Source organism: Trachurus japonicus, chromosome 10 (genome assembly GCF_045865225.1).
Source record: "Trachurus japonicus isolate A0001 chromosome 10, Traja_1.0".
NCBI lineage: Eukaryota > Metazoa > Chordata > Actinopteri > Carangiformes > Carangidae > Trachurus > Trachurus japonicus.
Genome location: NC_140916.1, coordinates 21,166,644 through 21,186,094, shown reverse-complemented (window position 1 = coordinate 21,186,094; position 19,451 = coordinate 21,166,644). Strand labels below are relative to the sequence as shown.

At 43.0% G+C, this 19,451-nt stretch overlaps 1 protein-coding gene across 1 annotated transcript in view; it reads right to left on the bottom strand.

The window, feature by feature from the left end:
- The window catches only part of col23a1a (collagen type XXIII alpha 1 chain a), a 113,448-nt gene that overhangs the window by 16,789 nt on the left and 77,208 nt on the right, over positions 1-19,451 (bottom strand). Inside the window, exons 3-7 of the mRNA XM_085789994.1 lie at positions 12,451-12,495; positions 9,377-9,384; positions 8,347-8,373; positions 2,197-2,223; positions 2,081-2,107 (exon numbers count right to left, since the gene is read on the bottom strand). Of these exons, the coding sequence (XP_085646120.1) occupies positions 2,081-2,107; positions 2,197-2,223; positions 8,347-8,373; positions 9,377-9,384; positions 12,451-12,495 (134 nt within the window). The remainder of the gene's footprint in view (positions 1-2,080; positions 2,108-2,196; positions 2,224-8,346; positions 8,374-9,376; positions 9,385-12,450; positions 12,496-19,451) is intronic.

Here is a 19,451-nt window from a genome sequence, read left to right as displayed (position 1 = left end):
TTGGTCATGATAAATCAGTTATCATATGAGAGACATACATCATGGTGCAATACATCTTCTGCCGACTTCGAGCAGGGAGCATTCGATCAAACAGTAAAGAAAGGTAAGTAAGTAATACCACTAAGCATCCCCGCCATCCCATTGAGACTGCTCAATCACAAGCTACTTTTGTCTGAGCATGTTTCACAATAAGAAGACCGTATGACTTGAGCTTGCAGTGAGAATCCTTTTTATGATTTTTGCTTTGAGAGATAAAAGCTATTTTGCAGAGATAAAACTGAAAGGGGAAAAATGTTCCTTTGTTCCTCCACCAGTCTGTCTCTCGGAGGGGATCTCTTAAGATGTTTTATAAGTGGAATGCTAGAAAGACTAACTAAAAACACGAGGCCTCAAAACAGGCCTGTGCGCTCACTTATACTGTGTGTGAGACACTGCCACACAGTCACAATTTATGTTGGACGTTTTGACATCGTCTTATGAACACCAGGCCCACAGATGAGCTAATCCCTGCCAGTATGGCTTTGCCGTGCCCTCGTCCATCCCCGCTTCTTCCAGTCTCGGTCTGTCCACTGCTGACAAGTGGCAAAAGGAGGCCAAATGTGGCTGCACCACAAACCACAGACGGACTACAGGCCCTCTGTGACTGTGACAGAGAGACAGAAAGAGAGGACCGTGTGGAGTCCTGCCACCGGCCGTCTGTGATCCGAGCCACAGACTCTCTAAAAAACTGACAACAGTGGGCAGATTTTTACCTCTTACAGCCCAGCAACCATTTGTGTTAAACTTCTAACTTCCTCTATTCTCGAAGCTGCCCGTATTTCACAAAACGTTTTTCCTCCTGCTTTCATTCAGTTTAGCTTTCTCCAAATAAGCCACGTTAACTGCCTTGAGGCCTCACCCCACTATTTCATCACCCTCACCTCACATCTCCTTTGCCCAACAACTGTCTTCAGTTCAGAATACGATGCTGAAGAAGTAGTGTAGTGGAGAGGATAAGCAGTTTGCTAATGCGACTGGCCACGTGATGATAGGCAGCAGCTTATCTCCCGCACAGTTAAAGGGGTGCAGGTCTGATTTGACTTATACTCTTGTGGGAATCCAATTATCATTTTTAGTAATATTTAGTTTACAAAATAAACATTGCTTAGTTTATATTGCCAAGTTGTATTTGGTGATTTTCAAAGTTATCTCCTGTGTTTAATTTTAACTTTTGATGTGCATACAGCATTTTTGGTTGTGAGTGAACTTCCTTTGTTCCTTCAAATGAGATTTTTTTTCTATCAACAAATCAGCCGTGTTGTTTAACCACATTAATTCTCCTGTTATTATCTACTCCTTCATCCCTTGAGTATTTAGATGCCTATGGTCATGAGGTCTACACGTGTCACACCTGCTGTGGTTTTAACTGCAGACCCTGTGTGACGGGCAGAGTCCTCTTCAAGGCCAGACCCAGCTTGAAGTCTCTTTTTAGCAGGAACCAAAGGTGGCCTAATGGTGTGTGTAAAGGCACTATTCACACAGCTCTCATTATACTGGGAAGGAGTTTACGTTTCAGCAGATGACTAGTCGTCCTCTCATCAGGAAGAGCGACCAGAGTGGCTGAAAGAGGGGTACTATAATGAGTTTTTAAAGAGCCACTGTTGAAGGTTATAAACTCTATTCTCACTGGTGTGTAACCCATTCGCTCTGCATCGCCCGTTTCCACGCTACACCTGGGTGTGTCCGGGAGTGCGGCGGGGCTGCAGGGGAAGGTTGATGGATAGGACTCAGAGGTGAAGGGCGAAGGGGATTTCAGCACTTGCTTCAGTTGAGCCATGACTCCCCCGTGGCTTTGAGCTCTGGGATGACTTAAGAGGTGGAACAAGAAACAAGATGGCTTCCGTGGGCGTTTTACTCACTTGCAATGGTCCCATAGGAACAGTAAAGATGATTGATGAGGTATAGCAAACTGTCACCTGTCTTTACAGGCTGAATACCCCCTGATTCACAGATAGACAATCTGTGGCTACGAATCATTTCAGTGTAATAGATATGTGTAATTAGAAAAGCAGAGCAGGACAACAGGTGTGTGCTGGTGTACCTGGCTTCCTTTAAGACCTGGTAAACCCTGAGGGGACAAAATGGAAGCCACATTAAACTTCAGTCAGTCACTTGAATCATCTGTTTAAAAAAAAAGACATGTGTGAGAATACTCACAGGTTTTCCATCCAAGCCAAGTGGACCCTGTTGAAAGACGGATAAGGAGAAATTATAAAAAGACAAATTGCAAAGTTATGAACTATGTCGACACAAAACCACTAAATGCATTTTTTTTGGAAAACATGCTAGTTTGCTTTCTTGCCAAGAGATAGATGAGTAGACTGATTACTACCTACATTTTACTGTGTGGTATCAATCCTGTCATCTAACTCTCAAAGTCAGTACAGTAAATGTGTTTCCAAAAATTCCCTGCTTCAAAATATATACTGTAACTCTGCTGTGAATAAAGAAATGATTAAGACACTGTTTAAAATTTCATATAAACATAATAAAGCAGCTGTTATTTATTAGGAATTCAGAATACTTGAATCTTGTTTCTTTATCTCTCAAGCGACTATGTAAATGATCTGAGGTTGAGTGGATTGGGAAAAACAAATGGACCAAGAGAGGACAGTAAAAGTCTTGCTTGTAAACAACAGAGAAGAAACAGCTGCAGTTATTGGGAAGTCGAGGATAAAAAAGTAGAGAAAGAAAGAGGGTTGTTCTATGTATATCCTGCCCCATGTCACTGTGTGTGTCCGTGTCCCTGTGTATGTGTGTGTGTGTGGCTGAGACACTGAGATGTTTCCAGGTGGTTGAGGTTTATAATTATTCTGAGATTTAGAGTGTGGTGTCCGACATGATAGTCTGTGGGTGGATTTGGTCCAGCTGTATTAATCTGCCACACGATCTTTGTGGTGATGAGATAATCCAACATGCGGTTCAGTATGTTAAACGAGTGCTGAAGCAGCAGTTCAAGTCGTCCGGCTTTGTTTACCTCACTAAAAACAGCCGAGCAGTCGTTGAACCTCCTCTGCAAAGCAATGCTCAGTTCAAAGGAACCAACCTTTAGATCTCTACTCTACTTAAAACGTAAAGGACCAGCGAGCTCTCAGATCAAACTTTCCAAAAACACTTAAATGTGATGTATGTGGAAAAGGCTAATGTTGACTTCCTCCTTAACGACCATACTTGATGTTAAGCTAACAGTTTTCACAGGGTCCCTTGAGTCGTGGGTTGTTCAGCCCTTCACAGCCCTGGTGGCTCTGCAGACTGTAAACCATTATTAACAGTCGTCATCTCTGGCCTTGAATTGCTTACGTAACTAAGGTTTTTCTCCGCATCTCCCTGCTTTACCAGACCCATGGGTGCTATCTGACGTGAGATCGTGCAGTGAAAACCCACCACAGTGTCATCGCTGCCTTTCTTGACAGATGGACAGTGGAGACATGAGGATGAAAGGCAGAGGAGTGAAGGAGGAGAGGGAGTTATATGTGGAGCTGCTTTCATTAAAAGTTCATGTGATCATTTACTGCCCCTCTTTAGTCTTGTAATGGGCCAGCACGGTTATAAACTTTCATCAAAAAAATGAAGTTTTTTGATGAAAGTTTAAGTGGTCAGTCTGTATAAAAGAGACGTCTAAAAATATAGAGAGAAATCCTTTGAGGCTCCTGATGACTTTTTGATTAAGGGCCTCTTGTGAAATCAGCAGTAGGTGGCTGAGACTGGGGTGGAACAAATGACTGGGACCAAATGGATGGCAATAATTTCACCACGACTGTCTAAAGTTGAGGAGTGTGAAGGGCAGGGATGTAATGCTCTGCATTTCTTTCACTGGAGGCTACTTACAGTAGCAGATAGGTTGTAGTTTCATTGCTCTGTTAAACGCAGCACGCGGTGTTTATCATATCATGCGTGCAAGTAGGAGAAGTCGGATGTGCCTCCAGATGTCCCAGTGAATTTTTCCTGCTCCATTCATGTCTTTATGTCTTTGCACAGGTATATATCTCTGCATCTGGGAGCGTTTATCAGGGCCCGGCTCCTTCAAGACTCGTCAGGATGAGTATACGAGGTGTACGTGGTGAGGTCATCTGTGGCTGGAGCAAAAAAGACTGATTTATGCTGCTAACAAGCTGCACAGTGGACTGTGAACCGTCTGTTTCTGTGTGTGTTTCTTCTTTTGTAAAGATGTGCATGGATGTGCTACATTTTTTGTGTCTAAAAAACAGGTTTATTCTCCATAACATTAAAACCACAAATCTAATGTCTGACAGCAAACAAAAGCTTGCATGTACAGTAGTACATAACTGACCTTGGTAACTGACCTCCTTTCCTACGGGTATTCAATATGGAGTAAAATACAACTTCGAAATACTACAGTAGGGCTACTTAGAGCAATAATTCAAATGACAATATGGCAGTCCAGGAAGCTATTTTATGGCTTATAATAAGATACTTTAAAATATATGAGCCTTACTTAAATCAGCACTAGAGGTCACAGGGACCTTTTGATGGAAGCCAAGGGGAAAATGGAGCAGTGGGGTTTATATAAATAACAATACATGAGCCTTACTGTCTGTATAGGCACATTGTCCTACTGTGCTTCTTCTGTGGTACAAACCTACAGTACAACACAGACTTCGGGGAAAGATGAAACAAGAAAAAGAGCTGGAATGCAATTTTTTTTTAAAAAAGGAAAAGAAAATGGGCCACTGCTAAAATCTCTTCATCTCCTACCACAAATGGATCAGGCAGCAGAATATAGCTAAGGAAGGAAGGAGGATAGAGCGACACAGAGTTTAACGTTGAGAGAAAGTGAGAAAATAGTCCTGAGATTACCACCAAAACCTCAAGTGAATGTGGCGGAAAATGAAATAATGTCTTTTTATGTGTGTGTGTGTGTGTGTGTGTGTGTGTGTGTCTTTGTGTGTAGTATTTCTATTCTGCAGCTCCATCTTCTCCTGAGCGTCCCTGAGCAGATAAAAATAAAAAAGAAAGACTCTACTCAGCATTCCCACCAATTAGATGGCTTTTAAACACATCTCTGGAAAATAACTTGGCCCACAGGAGGGCTTATGTCTCTGTCTATGTGTGCATGTGTGTGTGTATGTGCACAAGCATGAGTGTGTGTGTGTCTCTAAATCTCAATGAAACAGGGTGAGGGGCGTCTTTACTGTCTTTATTGTGCTCCCTACAGTGCCAACTGGTAATTATCCCACAGGGTGTAATTGTTGAGGATGCGACGAGAAAAGTTGGTGTCTGCACATGGAGGCAGACGTCTCAGCTACAAACACACATGGTTATGTGTCGCACACATTAGGCTCAACGGGTGTAATTAGGTATAACGTCAAAACAGAGGACCATGGACAGAGAGGAGACCGTTCATTTCTCCTGGGTCTACTTTCCTTCCTCCCAGCATCTTTTTGATGTGATCATTTCCTCTCTCGCAGTGAATATCTTAAGCTTCTTCCTCCTCTCCTCTCTAGTTACTTTCATGTTGCCACGGGGACAAAACTCTCGTCCATGTTGGGGATGCATGAGCATAAATTGTGATACATGGCATTGGCTGCTTTGAAAAAAGAAAAGAAAAGATGCATCTAGAACCAAAGAGCAGAATAAAGCATACCACAGAGCTGTGTGACTTGGGACAGAAAATTACTGACATGTTTTTGGGTGACTGTCTGGTTTTAATCTTGTGCTCAGCAGCCTGGAAGCCCAAACAATGGAGGCCTTGGCCTGTGTCTGCCGAGCGAGGTCCGCTGTCTGTCACAGAATGGCACTCGCGTATAAACACACTAGTGGCCGGGCACACTGGGGACTGTGCATATGAAGGAGAAAACCAACTGGTGTGTGTGTGTGTGTGTGTGTGTGTGTGTGTGTGTGTGTGTGTGTGTGTGTGTGTGTGTGCGTGTGTGTGTGTGGGGGGTGTTTATGCCTCTGCACTGTTCTGTCAGTCTGCCTGACTCTTGATTGTTTGACAGCGGGACGGCTCCTTTCTGAAACCAAAACCCCTCGCCCGTGATTTATGAGAGGAAGAAGTGGCAGGGGTTACAATAGGAGAGAAAACACACACAAACACACGCACTCACATTCACTTATCAAAGAGTTACACCCCAGATACACACACAGACCACATGTCATTAACACTGTTTACCATATTACTGATGCTTCGGTGGAAGTGGGCTGCTGCATGTATTAGGCTGATGAACTTGGCGCCTGTGAGACATGTGTGTGTGCGCCTAACACACTGGCACACATGCATGTTATTTGTTCACGTTGTTGAATGATTGTTGTTTATGTGTCCAGTTAAAAGAATTAAGACTGGAACCCGTTGAGGGTTAAAGGCTTCAATTCTATTTAAGTCAGTGAGACATAATAAGGGTGAGAGAGGGCAGGAAAACAAAGAGCTGGAAAGAAACCTAGCTGTTTGTTTTAACAATGGAAATATAGACAGAAATCTTGTTGGCACAAGTCGGGGGCACAGTGCACATTTTGCACCGCAGTTCTCTCCGGAAGCTGACTTGACTCATTTGTGTTGATGTGCACATGCCCTCTCCATATGAGGCGTCCATGTGAGAGACGTTACTGTTGGGAAAACACATCACACACACACACACACACACACACACACACACACACACACACACACCTTCGACCACTTCCACAGCTCTGGCCTTTGTTACAGAGATGCACACACACAATGGGTGGTTGGAAGGAGTTCACACACATCTGCACATATGGATACAGATACACAAACACTGCTACCCAACAGCAAGAACACACTTTTTTTTTTCTTTTTTTGAAACTTGATCATCTCTGTTTCTGCAAAATGAAACAATGTGCTGCCTATGTAAATTGTCAGCATGATTAATCTACTGTTGTTTCACTGTAACTTCATACACAAAGCTTCCAACAGCGTCATACCCGTGCATATGCATCATAACAGGAAGCTGCCTCTAACACTTAAAAAACAGAGATGCTCCAACTCCAGGATTGTTTCATCTAAGAAATTATAGAGCTGCAAGGGATGATTTCATTATGGTAACCAGGCTAGGAAGGATTATCCAGATTAGACAGCTCCAAAGACGTAAATTACCCCATTGTATTAAGCAGATGTTGTGCAGTTAAAAACAATATTAGCTGCGTATGTGCCAAGCCTTTGAGATTTCAAAATGAAGACAGTGACAGAGATGAATAGTGTCACAAGCAAACAAGCACAAATGCAGACACACTTCTCTGTGAGCTCGGTCCACCTGTGTGTAATTAGCAGCAGGCATTTCCCGTCAGGAGGGCTGTGCAGTGCCAGGCAGACTGGGAATCTGACTGGGAGAGAGCCCCATGGGGAAAGAACTTCCCAAAATTCCCAGTGAGAAAACACACACACACACGCGTGCGTAACAACACGACCGACAAAGACGCATGTGGAACACAACACCGGACGACTGCTTTTAGGTGGCCATGGCGACGAGACAGCGAGAACGGACGGAGTAGAGGGGTCAGAAGGTCTCACACGGGAGCACGCTAATGCACCATGTGATCTGTGACACCAAGCAGCCTGAACTCTGGGGGGATGAAGGTGTTTGTGAGTAAGATGATGTGAATTTAATGATGGCGACACCACAAATCAGTAACAAGAGTGGATGTGAAGCATTAGTGGTTCTGAAGCCAGAAATGCAAGCGACCACTAGAGGCCACTGTATCTCTAGACAACACAAGAGCAGGCTCACTGACAGAAATGAGTGCTCTGCTTTGCATTCAGTAGTTATGGATGTACACAGTTGCATTATTTTAACTATTAAACCCCATTCAAAGGCTCAAGGCTTGAGGATGGATGTTTCATATTTTCACTGCTATGGATTACACCCCTCTGTTAAGATAATCATCAGTTAACAATAAACCAGAGTTGCGCCTGGACATTTATTGCTTTTCATGTTTCTCTCATCTTATGTATACTAAATATGTTTTGTTTCACTATTCACTAGCGAGTCGTAATACTTCAAACTGCCCCGAGGGAGGCACAACCCTTTCATCCCATCAAACCACTCAGGTCTGTTTGTCTTTAAATACAAATGCCTTTGTTTTTGAGTCATTTCTCAGTCATGGAGCAGGATACGTCACAGATGAAGAATAAGTGGTGAAGATCACAGGAAGAGGCAAGGAAGCAGGCAGCGATTGGTAAAAGTAATTTCGAGGAAGGAAATAAGAGCAGACAAAAGTCTTAATGAAGCTGTGGGGAAAGTTGGGATGAATCAAGAGAGAAACACATGAGAACAGAGACATGATTGGGTGAATTGAAGAGTGACAGGATAAATAACAAATCAAATTTACCGGGTATCCATCCCGTCCAGCCTTGCCCTGGTGAGGTTAGAGATTAAAGCATGAAGCATTGGGACAGGTTAGAAACAGAAACCAAGAGATGCACACAACACGCTGAAATTACATCAGGTTGTCTGGTTTTGGACGAATTGACTTTTAAGGTTAAGATTAAGTTTTACCTTCAAAAGTGAGTTGATTTTGTGTTTTGAAATTCCCATTTACATTTTCTGTGGTTATTTTCGACAACTTTCTGCCTTGACTCGACAAACTGCACTGACCTAATGCTACTTTGTGTAGCAGCAGCTGACTTCACATTATCACACCTTCCCATCAACTTTATGGGCTGTAGGCAGGACTTCGGATGTGTTCAGGAAAAAGAAATTATGCATCGTTTCATGCATACTTAGTGTAAACCAGCTGCACGGACAAGTTTTCTCCAATAAAACCATTCCATGCATTTTCAAAAGGTCAGCGGTTTATGATCGGATCTTTCCGTAAAAGCTTTCCGATGCATTTCACCTCGGACACGGTGTATCTGATCTGTGCCACATGTCACATGAACAAAAAAAAAATTAAATGAAAAATAAAATCAGAACTTTCTCTTCTCTATAGGTTGATAACAACAACAGCTGTTTCCACATTGTGTATGTGTGTGTGTGTGTGTGTGTCAGCAGGAGTTATAGTCCCACAGAGGAGAATAACTTGCTGCCTTAACCATCACCTCTAAACACACGCACACACAGACACAGACACAGACACACACACACACACACACGGTGCCCTAGGTGGTCCATTTATTGCTGTGCACATGTGAGTGGATGAGTCTGTGTCAGTTTGTGTGTCTGTGTGTTTTGTTGCTGTGGGAGAAAATTAGATTTTTGGCTGCAACAGTCTGTTGAGCACTTTACAGTGCACCGAGAGGGATGTTATAGTCCAGTGTGTGTGTGTACATGCTAGATTTTAAAAGAAAGGATTGGAACAGTTTTGTGTCCTTGTGTTGTTTGCTTGCCGTACTACCTGGATGAAAGGAGACTGTACTTACAGGGGGTCCTGCAACAGAGAAAGAGAAACCAGGCGTTAGAAAATAAATTCTGTACGTCTCTGCTGACACATGAAGGAAAGCATATATGAGTTATGGTAACCTCTGGTTTGTACAGCAATCAATTCCTCAGAACAGAGGCATGCAACAAAAAAAATTGCACATGCGATGTGGTTTGTTAGATGATGACTGTAATTAACCACCTAAATATGGTACAGAACAAGCTCATTAGAGCTGCTGCCAGTGGAGTTTGTGGTGAACCCGTTATGATAAACAGACTTCTGGATAATGGCTCATGTTTTGCATTAGGATATGAAGTCATGTCAAGACTTTGTTTCCTAAGAAGATACGGTCGTATTAGATGGAGGGCAGTGAGTGAAAAGACTGGGGCGTGTTGGCAAACTATGTGTCCCTTTTAAGCATAAAAAAAGATGTCTCGGAGGTTTCTCTGAGGCAGCCTTTCAGATCTGATTGAATTTCTCTGATGTTGAGCCTTAGCAGCAAAGAGCACATTCTGCTTCTAATACTTTGCCTAAGCAAAAACAACAGTAATGATCAAAGGACTTGTCTCGCACTCAGTTATTGTTATAAAAATCAGTAATGCTGAAGGCACTAATAAACTACCCCAAAACCCTAAGTTAATATATTATTTTCCTATTAAAGATCTTATAAAAGTGATTTGGTTTATATTTATCTGATCTAAATTTAAAAACAATTATGATGGTGATTTACACGACTGTTAACATCACTGGCACGATTTGGCGTGACGCCACCGCTGCAGTTCTGCTATAGCCCAGCTCATCAACATTGATGCAACACTAAACAAATTCATAAACTCTGCAAGATGGAAAACAGACTCCCTCTAGGGTAATGTGGGATATTTGTGGTGTTTTGTTACAATTCAAACACACAAAAAGTCCCGCTAACGTGACCACAGTCACATGTGAGCCTTGAAGTTTGCTGTCTAAGAGAAAAGGGCATTTTTGGGACAAAAGAGGGATGGAAAAAAAACGAAGGTGCTCGGAGTGGAGAGGTGTGAGGGAAAGAAGAATAGAAAGAGGTGCTGGGTTTATGAGGCATGAAGACTAAGTCAATCATGTTTAGCTGTGTCTAGACGCTGTGACGAGAACCTCCTGGGCCAGACGGTTAGGCAAACACACACAAACAGGCACTAAGACCAGCTTTAACCATTGAACTTGAGACAGGTGTGAGTGGAGACTAATGAGAAAGAAAGATGGGAGTCAACAGAAGAGAAAAGGAAAACAAGTTAAAGAGCAAATTGAAAATAGTAGTGTAGACGCAGGAGAGAAGGTGACAGCCGACTTTAAGATGCTTAAATACTCTGTCTGCCCTCTTTCCTGTTTTTCAGGTTTGTGTTTCTGTTTCTCGTCTCCACTATCATTTGTTTTGCTGAAAGAACAGGAAAAATCTCTTCTGGTATAGTAAAAAGTTGTCTCAGGGTCAACTAGCTACAGGATGGTGCAACCGCGTGCCACCTTCCCCTGCAACTATAACCTCGGCTGCAATGTGGAGACGCTAAACTAAACAAGAGAGAGAACCTAAACAGAACCACATCAATAAGACCCTCCCACCCTCCTGCCAACGGGTCTCCAATCTTGGCTGTAACCTAAACAGCTCGCTTTCTCTTAATGAGAATTCCCCCTGTGAAACACAGAGAGGAAAAACATTTAGCTTTCCTGAGGATCGCCTGATGAAATCAAGAGGGACTTTCATAATCTGTTATTTAAGAGGTGGTTGGATGGTGAGGAGAATAAAGGGATTTAAAGTAAAAGTGTGGTGACACTCTAAACTGTTTTTTATTGTCAAGAAATCCTATGAAAAATCCGAAACCATCCACCATTGTTGTCCAAAAACTATTAAAAACACAACAGTGGACCACAATGTTGCACTGGGTCAATCCCACAAACACTGTCATGCTGCCATGAATGGCTAGTGAGGCAAATCTGCAGCTGAAAATAGTCACAGTCGAACACAATTTTAACTCCAGTCTGAATTTCTTTTTCTTAAAACTACAGTGTCCAGCTGGTTTAGGGACTCACTGAGCCTTTTTAAAAATGGAAACATGTATTTGTGACCTGTATATGAAGATTTTCATCTTCAGTAGGAATAAATGGGATTGGGACTGAGAGTGGTAAACAGGCTGGGGATGTTGGAAAGTTTCAAGAAGATTAATGGCTCGCTAGTTTTCACCTTTTCATTTAATTTGCTGCCAGTAAGAAAAATATTCAGTAACTCCCAAAAAAGTTAAACAAAAGATTTAAAAATAAAGGCACTATAGTGTATAAAACTTAGAAGCGTAAAAATGCTTGCAGTTGATTGAAAAATACTTTACTGATGGATAAACGCTTGTTGTGCTAAGTAGAGCAATAAAGTTTAATGGTGATCTACCACTTAGTCAACATTTTCACAATTTTCTCATTAATCTGCACAACTATGAATCACAACTAGACTGGAAATTTCCCCATCTGACACATATCCCGCAGAACAGCTACAATCCTGCAGGATTTGATAAAATCTTCTGAAATTGTTGAGCAGTGATTTGTCCACACTTAATAAAAAACGTTTTAAATCAGGATGATTCAGACTTGTAGGATGTCCGCTCCATCTGTCATGACGACCTTTTGTGTAACAAGAGTTATGTCTCTGCCCTGTTTTAGTTCCTCAATGAGTGTGTTGCGGTCTGGATGGAAACAAAAAGCAACGCAATAATGGTGGGTAGTGATGTTGGCAAGGGAGAATCTCATTAGGCCCGCACTACTGCAGCTGCTACTGCTCAGTGAGAACGACTGACATCTGGGCAAAGTTAGTGCAACCACATGGCCAAAGTTAGCGCTATGCTGCCGCAAATAGGGAGGGACGGGGAGAAGGGCCAACTGCAGCCCATCATCTGCCGGCCTGACTCACGGGTCACTGCTTTTAACCAGCGCTCGGACCGACCCAGTCACCCAGGAAAAGAAGGAGAGAGCGAGAGAACGAGAGCAGGAAAAGAGTGCGTCTTCTAGGAAAAGAGAGTAAGGAGAAATAAACAAACAAAGCAGGTGGTGGGCGTCACTTACCAGGTTCCCCTCTTCTTCCCATCCTTCCACGCTTTCCTGGAGGCCCTGTGAAAACACACAGACAGAGCAATAAATCCCCCAAATCAACACTGCAGGGATGAGTAGAGAACAACCAAGCATCGCTTGCTGTTTCACTGCTGGTGCTCATGTGTTGCCTGGCATCACGTCTGTATGGGCTGGCACAGCTCTCATATGCCTACATGGGACGTAAACACCAAGTCATACGGTAGAGATAAAAACAAAATGACGACTCAGTTCTCAGAACTGAAATGTTCTGTGTGATTTCATCTCAGGCTTAACATGCTGCACCTTCAAGCATGAATCTCTCTCACTGAATCTCCTCTCACTCTGGCTGAATATCAGGTTCATCAGACCCATCCCTCACTGCTTGGCCTCGGTCCAGCTACCTTCCTCGGACCCTGCAGTGATGCAGCTGGTACCACCGCCAATCCGGAAAAACGATTTGTGCTGTTGATGGAGAAGTCTGGTAGGACTGTGAAAAATACCATGAGGGTCGTAGAGGAACCAGAGGATGATGATGATGATGATGTGGCCAGAGAGAGAGGGCCGGCCCAGACTCTCAGACCTCATGCTGCTATTAAGACCGTGAATCATTTCTGCATTGCCATTGATTTGCGTCAGAGTCTGCCTGGTAATTCAACACGAGCATTGTTAAAAGAGTCGGTGCAACTGACAACACAAAAACACAAATTTCTACTCAGACTCAGAGAGATCCAACATCTAGTTCTACTTTATCTACTTTAGCATAGCAACTTCAACCGGGCAAAGACGGTCTGTCTGTTCTCCACAAAACAAATAGTACAGACATACTGACAGGAATGTGTGTTTAAAATTTTCTTTTTCAGTGTTAAAAGTGAAAAAGTTTAAAACTAGGAGTAATTGGGGTGCTTGAGTGGTTAGAGCATGTTCCATGTTGGCATGAAGCAGCGATCACCAGTTCAACTCCTGACCAAACGCTTTATTGCATGTCATTCCCTGAGTCTCTCTCCCTGCTGTCTTCACTGTCCTGTCAAATCAAGGCAAACAATGCCTCCCCAAAAATAACTTAATAATACAGTGGAAGTCTTTCAGCTATCATAATCTTTATGTTAATTACATGTGTTTTTAGGGCATCTAAATAGAGAATGAAATTAAATTAAATTTCCTCCTCAGAAATAATTCGGATCCCCTATTTCCATGTCCTCTGCATGGATCCTCATCATCACCAACTTCTTCTTTTTCTTTCCGTGTGCCCATCCTCCAACGCTCAGTCCTGCTTTTATAATGAAATAGGAACCATACTGGGTACGGTTCCTGATACTAAGTGGTTGTGGCTGCAGACATGTTTTCCCTATTGTCATTATTGGAGTTATTGTAGCGGTCTAATCACTTCCTGACTCCACCAGCCCATTTCAAAAAGAGCTCAATCCTGCTCCTCCACCTACTTCGTACATCTACCTCTCCCCACTTTCATCCTCCCTTGCCCTTTGGAATTGAGGGATAAAAGAAAAAAGCATAAAAAGAGGTTAATTGTCGCCATTGCTGTGGTTGAAGATTGGCTCCATCTACAGTACCACTGAACCTGAATTTTACTGTTGTTCTTTATCTGATTCAATTAACCAGTTTTAGCTCCCGGCTGACGTTTTTTGGCAAACAAAAGAAACTATTTAAAAACATAACAATGTAGAATGAGTACAGCTGTGCACCCACTGACTCTCATTTCAAATTTATGTTTCGACAATTTCATAATTTAACACCTCTACACCTTCAAACCCCAGGCAGCTAACACACAGACACACACACACACAAACACACTTTGCCAGCCACATAATTTATAATAATGGTCTCCATATTCCACAGTGGGCTCTCAGCTACCTCCCTTGTTTCAGCCCCCACAGCTATAAACAGCAGCATGGAGCGGTACTGCTTGGGGCCAAGGTCTCTGCAGAGAGAGCCGGAGCATTTCCCTTAGGGCTGAAGAGGTAGATGGGGAGGACGAGCTCCGAGGGGGGTGGGGAGAGGAATGTGTAAAGAAGTGAAAGGATGGGGAGGAAAGGTAGTCAGTAAACAAATATGAAATAGGAGGGAGATTAAGTTAGAGTAGAGTTAAAATGACAGGAGACTCCGGGGGGGAGATGGGAGAAAAAATAGGCATAGGGAGTGTGCAATGATGAATGCATGTAAAAGCTTCACAGTGCCTTAAAAATCCTTGTACAACATCGTCACTGAGCATTTGAAGTGCCTCCTCAAGCAGGGATATGCATTATAAGATATGGGTCACCAGGGGGGAGCCGTGCCTGGGACGTAAAAAGCAGCCGTCGGCAACGTCTGCAGGTCTGTCGCCAAATGCCGTAGGAGCAGGGCGTCAGAGTGACTGAAACGAGGGAGTATGATTGGTCCTGAGTGGCAGAGCTGAGGGAGGACGAGGGTGGGCGATGACAAGCTGATGTAGGACAGGATTGACTGAGGGAATTAATGGGAAAAACAGCCACACAGCGGAGTCGAGCAGAGTGTAGGTACTGTAAGTGTGTCAGTAGCTCAAATTCCCATTTCCAGGAGAGAGCAGTGAACACATACCTACTGAGAGGCTGACAAACAAACAAACAACACATAAATACACAGAACGATGACGTGACTTGGTTGTCAGTCAGTACCTCCTGTGTCGCTGTGACATACCAGGGTCTGAAAATGTCACACAGGCACACCAAAATAGAAAAGTGTAGCTATACGTTAGCCAGAGTAGGAAAGAGACAGACTGGAGGATCCTGTTGTAGTCAGTGTGTGTGTGTGTGTGTGTGTGTGTGTGTGTGTGACGGACTGTAGCACACACAACACATTCCCTTAGCCTACTTTCTTTCTTTCTAGAGGTCAGATGTTATCAGCATCAAAAAATGGTTCCACAATTCAAAGACAAAACACGACATTTCACAGAACGATCGGCCAGTTTGTTCAATGTAAAACAGATGGGAGGATGCCAAACAAACAGACAGAAAGGACTGAGGAAAGAAAAAAAAAGACAAATGAACAGATGCAGTAGCTATACAGTGCAGAGATGGGAGGACAAGTGCTGAGTGTCCTTCACTGTTGCATGTGTTGAAAAGCCCACAAAAGACAGAAAGATGGACCTTCACAAATGTCAGGAAAGAAAACTGCAGCATCATCTGTCATGAACCCCAGAGTGATAATACATAGTAGCCTACATACACACACTGAACTGCATTTGAACTGCGGATGTGTATGTGTTTGCCTGAATCTCAACTTATATTCCTCTCTATATGTGGAGCTGGACAGCGTGCGTCCCAAAGTTTGACTAGACGCCAGTTACCAGGACAGTCCTCACCCCCCCAGGACTCTAAGTATGTTTATATGTGTGTGAGAATGTAAAAAAACCTGAGCCTGTGAGAAACAAACACATGAACCACAGCCCAGATGCAGCACCCTGCCTCGGCCTTTACATGGGAAGTTGTGAGCGGAGAGCGTCCCACAGCACTTCACTGTTCTGTCTATACATTCACACACACACAAGCAAAGTTTCCCCAGTGAATATTTACCAAATGCATCTCAATATGCATCTACAGTATTGCTCAATAAAATCCATTAAAACACACACAGCTACAGTGACATTTCTTGCAAAAGGTGCTTTCCCAAAGAACAAAGCACAGGATTGGTCGATGCCACCCCTCCGCCCACCCCCTCCTCTTCTTTTAGGCCTCAGTTTGTTTAACCGAACAACTGGGAGCAATAAAGAGCCAAATGAAAATAGCAGAACGTGATACTCTGTATGTACAGCCACAAGTCTTACATCCATCAATCTATCCATCCGACCCCCCTCCACTCCTCTTCCTCCCTTCTACTGCTACATGCTCCTCATGCTACAGGGCAAAATTTAATTTACCTATAGAGGAAGAAAAGGTTGGGCAGGCGTGTGGAGAGGAAGAGTGCAAGTAGCGAAGGTCAACTTCTTGCCTCCATGTTCGCTGGAGGCAATGCATCTCTACGGTAACTCCTCTCTCATTTCTTTTTCCCCAGTTTAAAAAAAAAGAAAAATCTAAGTGGTGTCGAGTGTTCACACAAAGATGAAGAACACGCTGTAGATTAGATTTTCTCTTTTCATTATTTTACATAGTAAATCTATGCTGAGATTTCCCTAGAGGGATAAGAGAAATCAAATCTAAAACATTTATTTCAGAAATGATTGATTGTAAATGTGCATCATTTTGTTTTAAATTTCCAAGTGATCTGTTTTACTTCGTGTCAAAAATGAAATTTATTTGTTCTAATGAGATGTCTGAGTCAATTGCTATCATTGAAATTGTTTACTGATCCTGAGGATTCCCTTCTTCCAGTTCACCTCGTCTTTGCACAGCTGTTAAGCTTCTATTCCCAAAGTGAAACTACTTCTTCCTCACAGTCTCCTGATCTGTCATCGTTTCCCTGTGTTTGTGGAGCCTTCGTTCCAATAAGATGGGGGACACATGCTGTGGATGTAAACAGCAACAGAAAGAGAAAAAGACAACGGATGTGATTCACATGGTGGTGATTCATTCTCCAGCTGCCCGGCATCTCTCTTGCCGCGGGTCAAGAAGGGGTGTAGTGGTTCAGACCAGACTCTCTATTCAGTCTCACAGTGGGTAAGGGACGGTTACCGCAGACCAAGCCTCAACCGATCAAATCTCCTTGTGCGAGATTTCATTAAAATCTGAACCACATGTGGGCAAAGTGTTTAAATTTTATCCATCCAACATCAGTGTTTGTGGCTTTTTCCAACCTTTTCACAGATTCAGTCATGTTCCTCATTGTTCCTAATGCTGCATTATCCAGGTTAGTGGTCTCACATTTTGTTTTTACGATAATCTGCTTTTCTATTCAGTAGATTTTCACCCTTGTGAGTTGTGCAGATTAAATCAAATTCAGGATAATCATCTAGTCATCTAATCATCAGACACAATATGGAAGTAGCTGATACTGGCCTTATTACCTCATAGCCTGAAGCTCCACCTACTGCATTGTGGGTAAAATATCGACCAATAACTAACCAATTCTATTTTCTAACTTTATCAAGAACCTAAATTCAATAAAACTGTTTCATGAAAGTGATGTTACTAACTTTTGGGGTCAATTTCACCCCAAAGATTAACAAGCTATGACAAAACTTCAACAGAACCCCCAATGACTCATTTCAATGTTGGGACGGGTGATGTGGGGTGATGTGGCAGAAACTATGCACGGTGCATATTTAAATCCAGCAGGTTTTGCTGCTGAGGTACCCAAGAAGCCGTCATTTTCAAGTTCAAAAGTCTTGTTTACAAGCAATTCTCATTAAACTTGTAAAAGTTACAAACAAGCTGATACAACAATGTTAAGTATGTTGTTTGAGTTGAGTAGAAAGCCCTGAGTCTCTAGGATACCAGTCCACAACACAACCACAAGTTTCAAAATGACCAAGAAAAAAAAGGGAGAAATTCTGAGTGACTGTTGAGGTTCAGCCGTGCAAGAAGGACACGAGTTCAGCAAATAGTTCAATATCTCCAAGTTCATAAGCCACCTGCGGAAGTGTCATGCAAAGCAGGAGAAACAATGATTAAATGTTGTCTAAAGTTTCAAAATTACACCTTTTTTTTATTTCTAAGATTGTCTTCCTCTGATATTTTAAATGTGTCTAAACCCACAGCCCACATCTATCATGCAACTGTTAAAACCCATCTGCCTGCAGAATGGACTGCACTTCATCTCTGCGGCACTTAGAGAGAGATGCTATATACAGTAAACATCACTGTGGTATTCGTGCAAAGGTCAACAGTGATTGGGAAATAAGAAGCTGAGAACACATTGGTACCGAGTCGACCTTCCTGTTTTACTTTGAGCATCAAGTGTTGCGTGACTGCGGTGTGGACTTCTCAGAGCTGTGTGAGAGAGGCCGTCTGCGAGGGAACGGATGCCTATTTCATGCCCATGCGAGTGTGATCAACATATAGCTTTCTTGACACACTCGGTCAGGGCTGAGCGATTCTGCTGTAAACCCGTGTTTGTGTGTGTGCGAACGAGCATGCACGCATGCCCTTACAGCTGCAGGGTTGTTTAGGTGTTTATATATGATGCATTATTCATTTGGACCAACAAGCACCATCTATGAAAAGCTCATCAGCTCATTTATTTGTGTTGCAATGGTTTCTGACAGGCTGAGTTTGATTATGTGTTTATATATTGCTTTGTGAGTGTGAGCAGGTTGTGGAAAAGGCTAGGCCCAGTACTCTGCGTCAAAGTCTGCTGCCGTGATGTGTGGCAGGTGGTTCGTGTTGAGTGGCAGGTTGGTGCTGAAAAGCAGCCTGGGTAGTCAACGTGTGTCACGGCTAATGAGAGGCGAAGGCAGAGACGGGCCCGCCCCACACAGAGAGACAGACAGAGTCAAAACAATGAGAGCCGCCTAGCAAAACACAGGTGAGCACAGCAAATAAGAGCAGATCATAACAAAGTGAACCAGAACACCTGAGGTTCAGCAGCCAGAAACAAAGGCCTCACCTCCAGCTGTACTTTCAGGCTCAAACCAGGACAGGAGAAGTTGTGTGAGGATTGAAAACAGGTTTCCTCTCAGCTCAGGTGGTGATTCACCCTGCTTGTGACGCCCCTCGTCCTTTTGGTTGATTCTGTTAGCAGCCTAAACATCAGACACTGATTATTCTGGATAATGACAAATGCTGATGTGTAGTTTAACATTAGCAAGACGAAGAGAGAAGTGTCCAAGTCAGCAAAGTGACTCAGTGATGTGGGTACAGCAATCTGAAAGTAAGTTAAAACAGACTTGCTCTTCATACCAGACCAGGTGAGACCTTCGCAAAAAAATAAGAAATCCCTACCAACACCGAAGCGAACAACAGTTTTACCGCATGTGAATGACAGTTTTCAAAAAATGTCAGTTCTTAAATATCCTCTTGAACACTGGCATTTCCTGTGTGAGAGAAAATCTGCTCTTTTGCCTGATGTTGTTTCCTTTTTCTGGAATA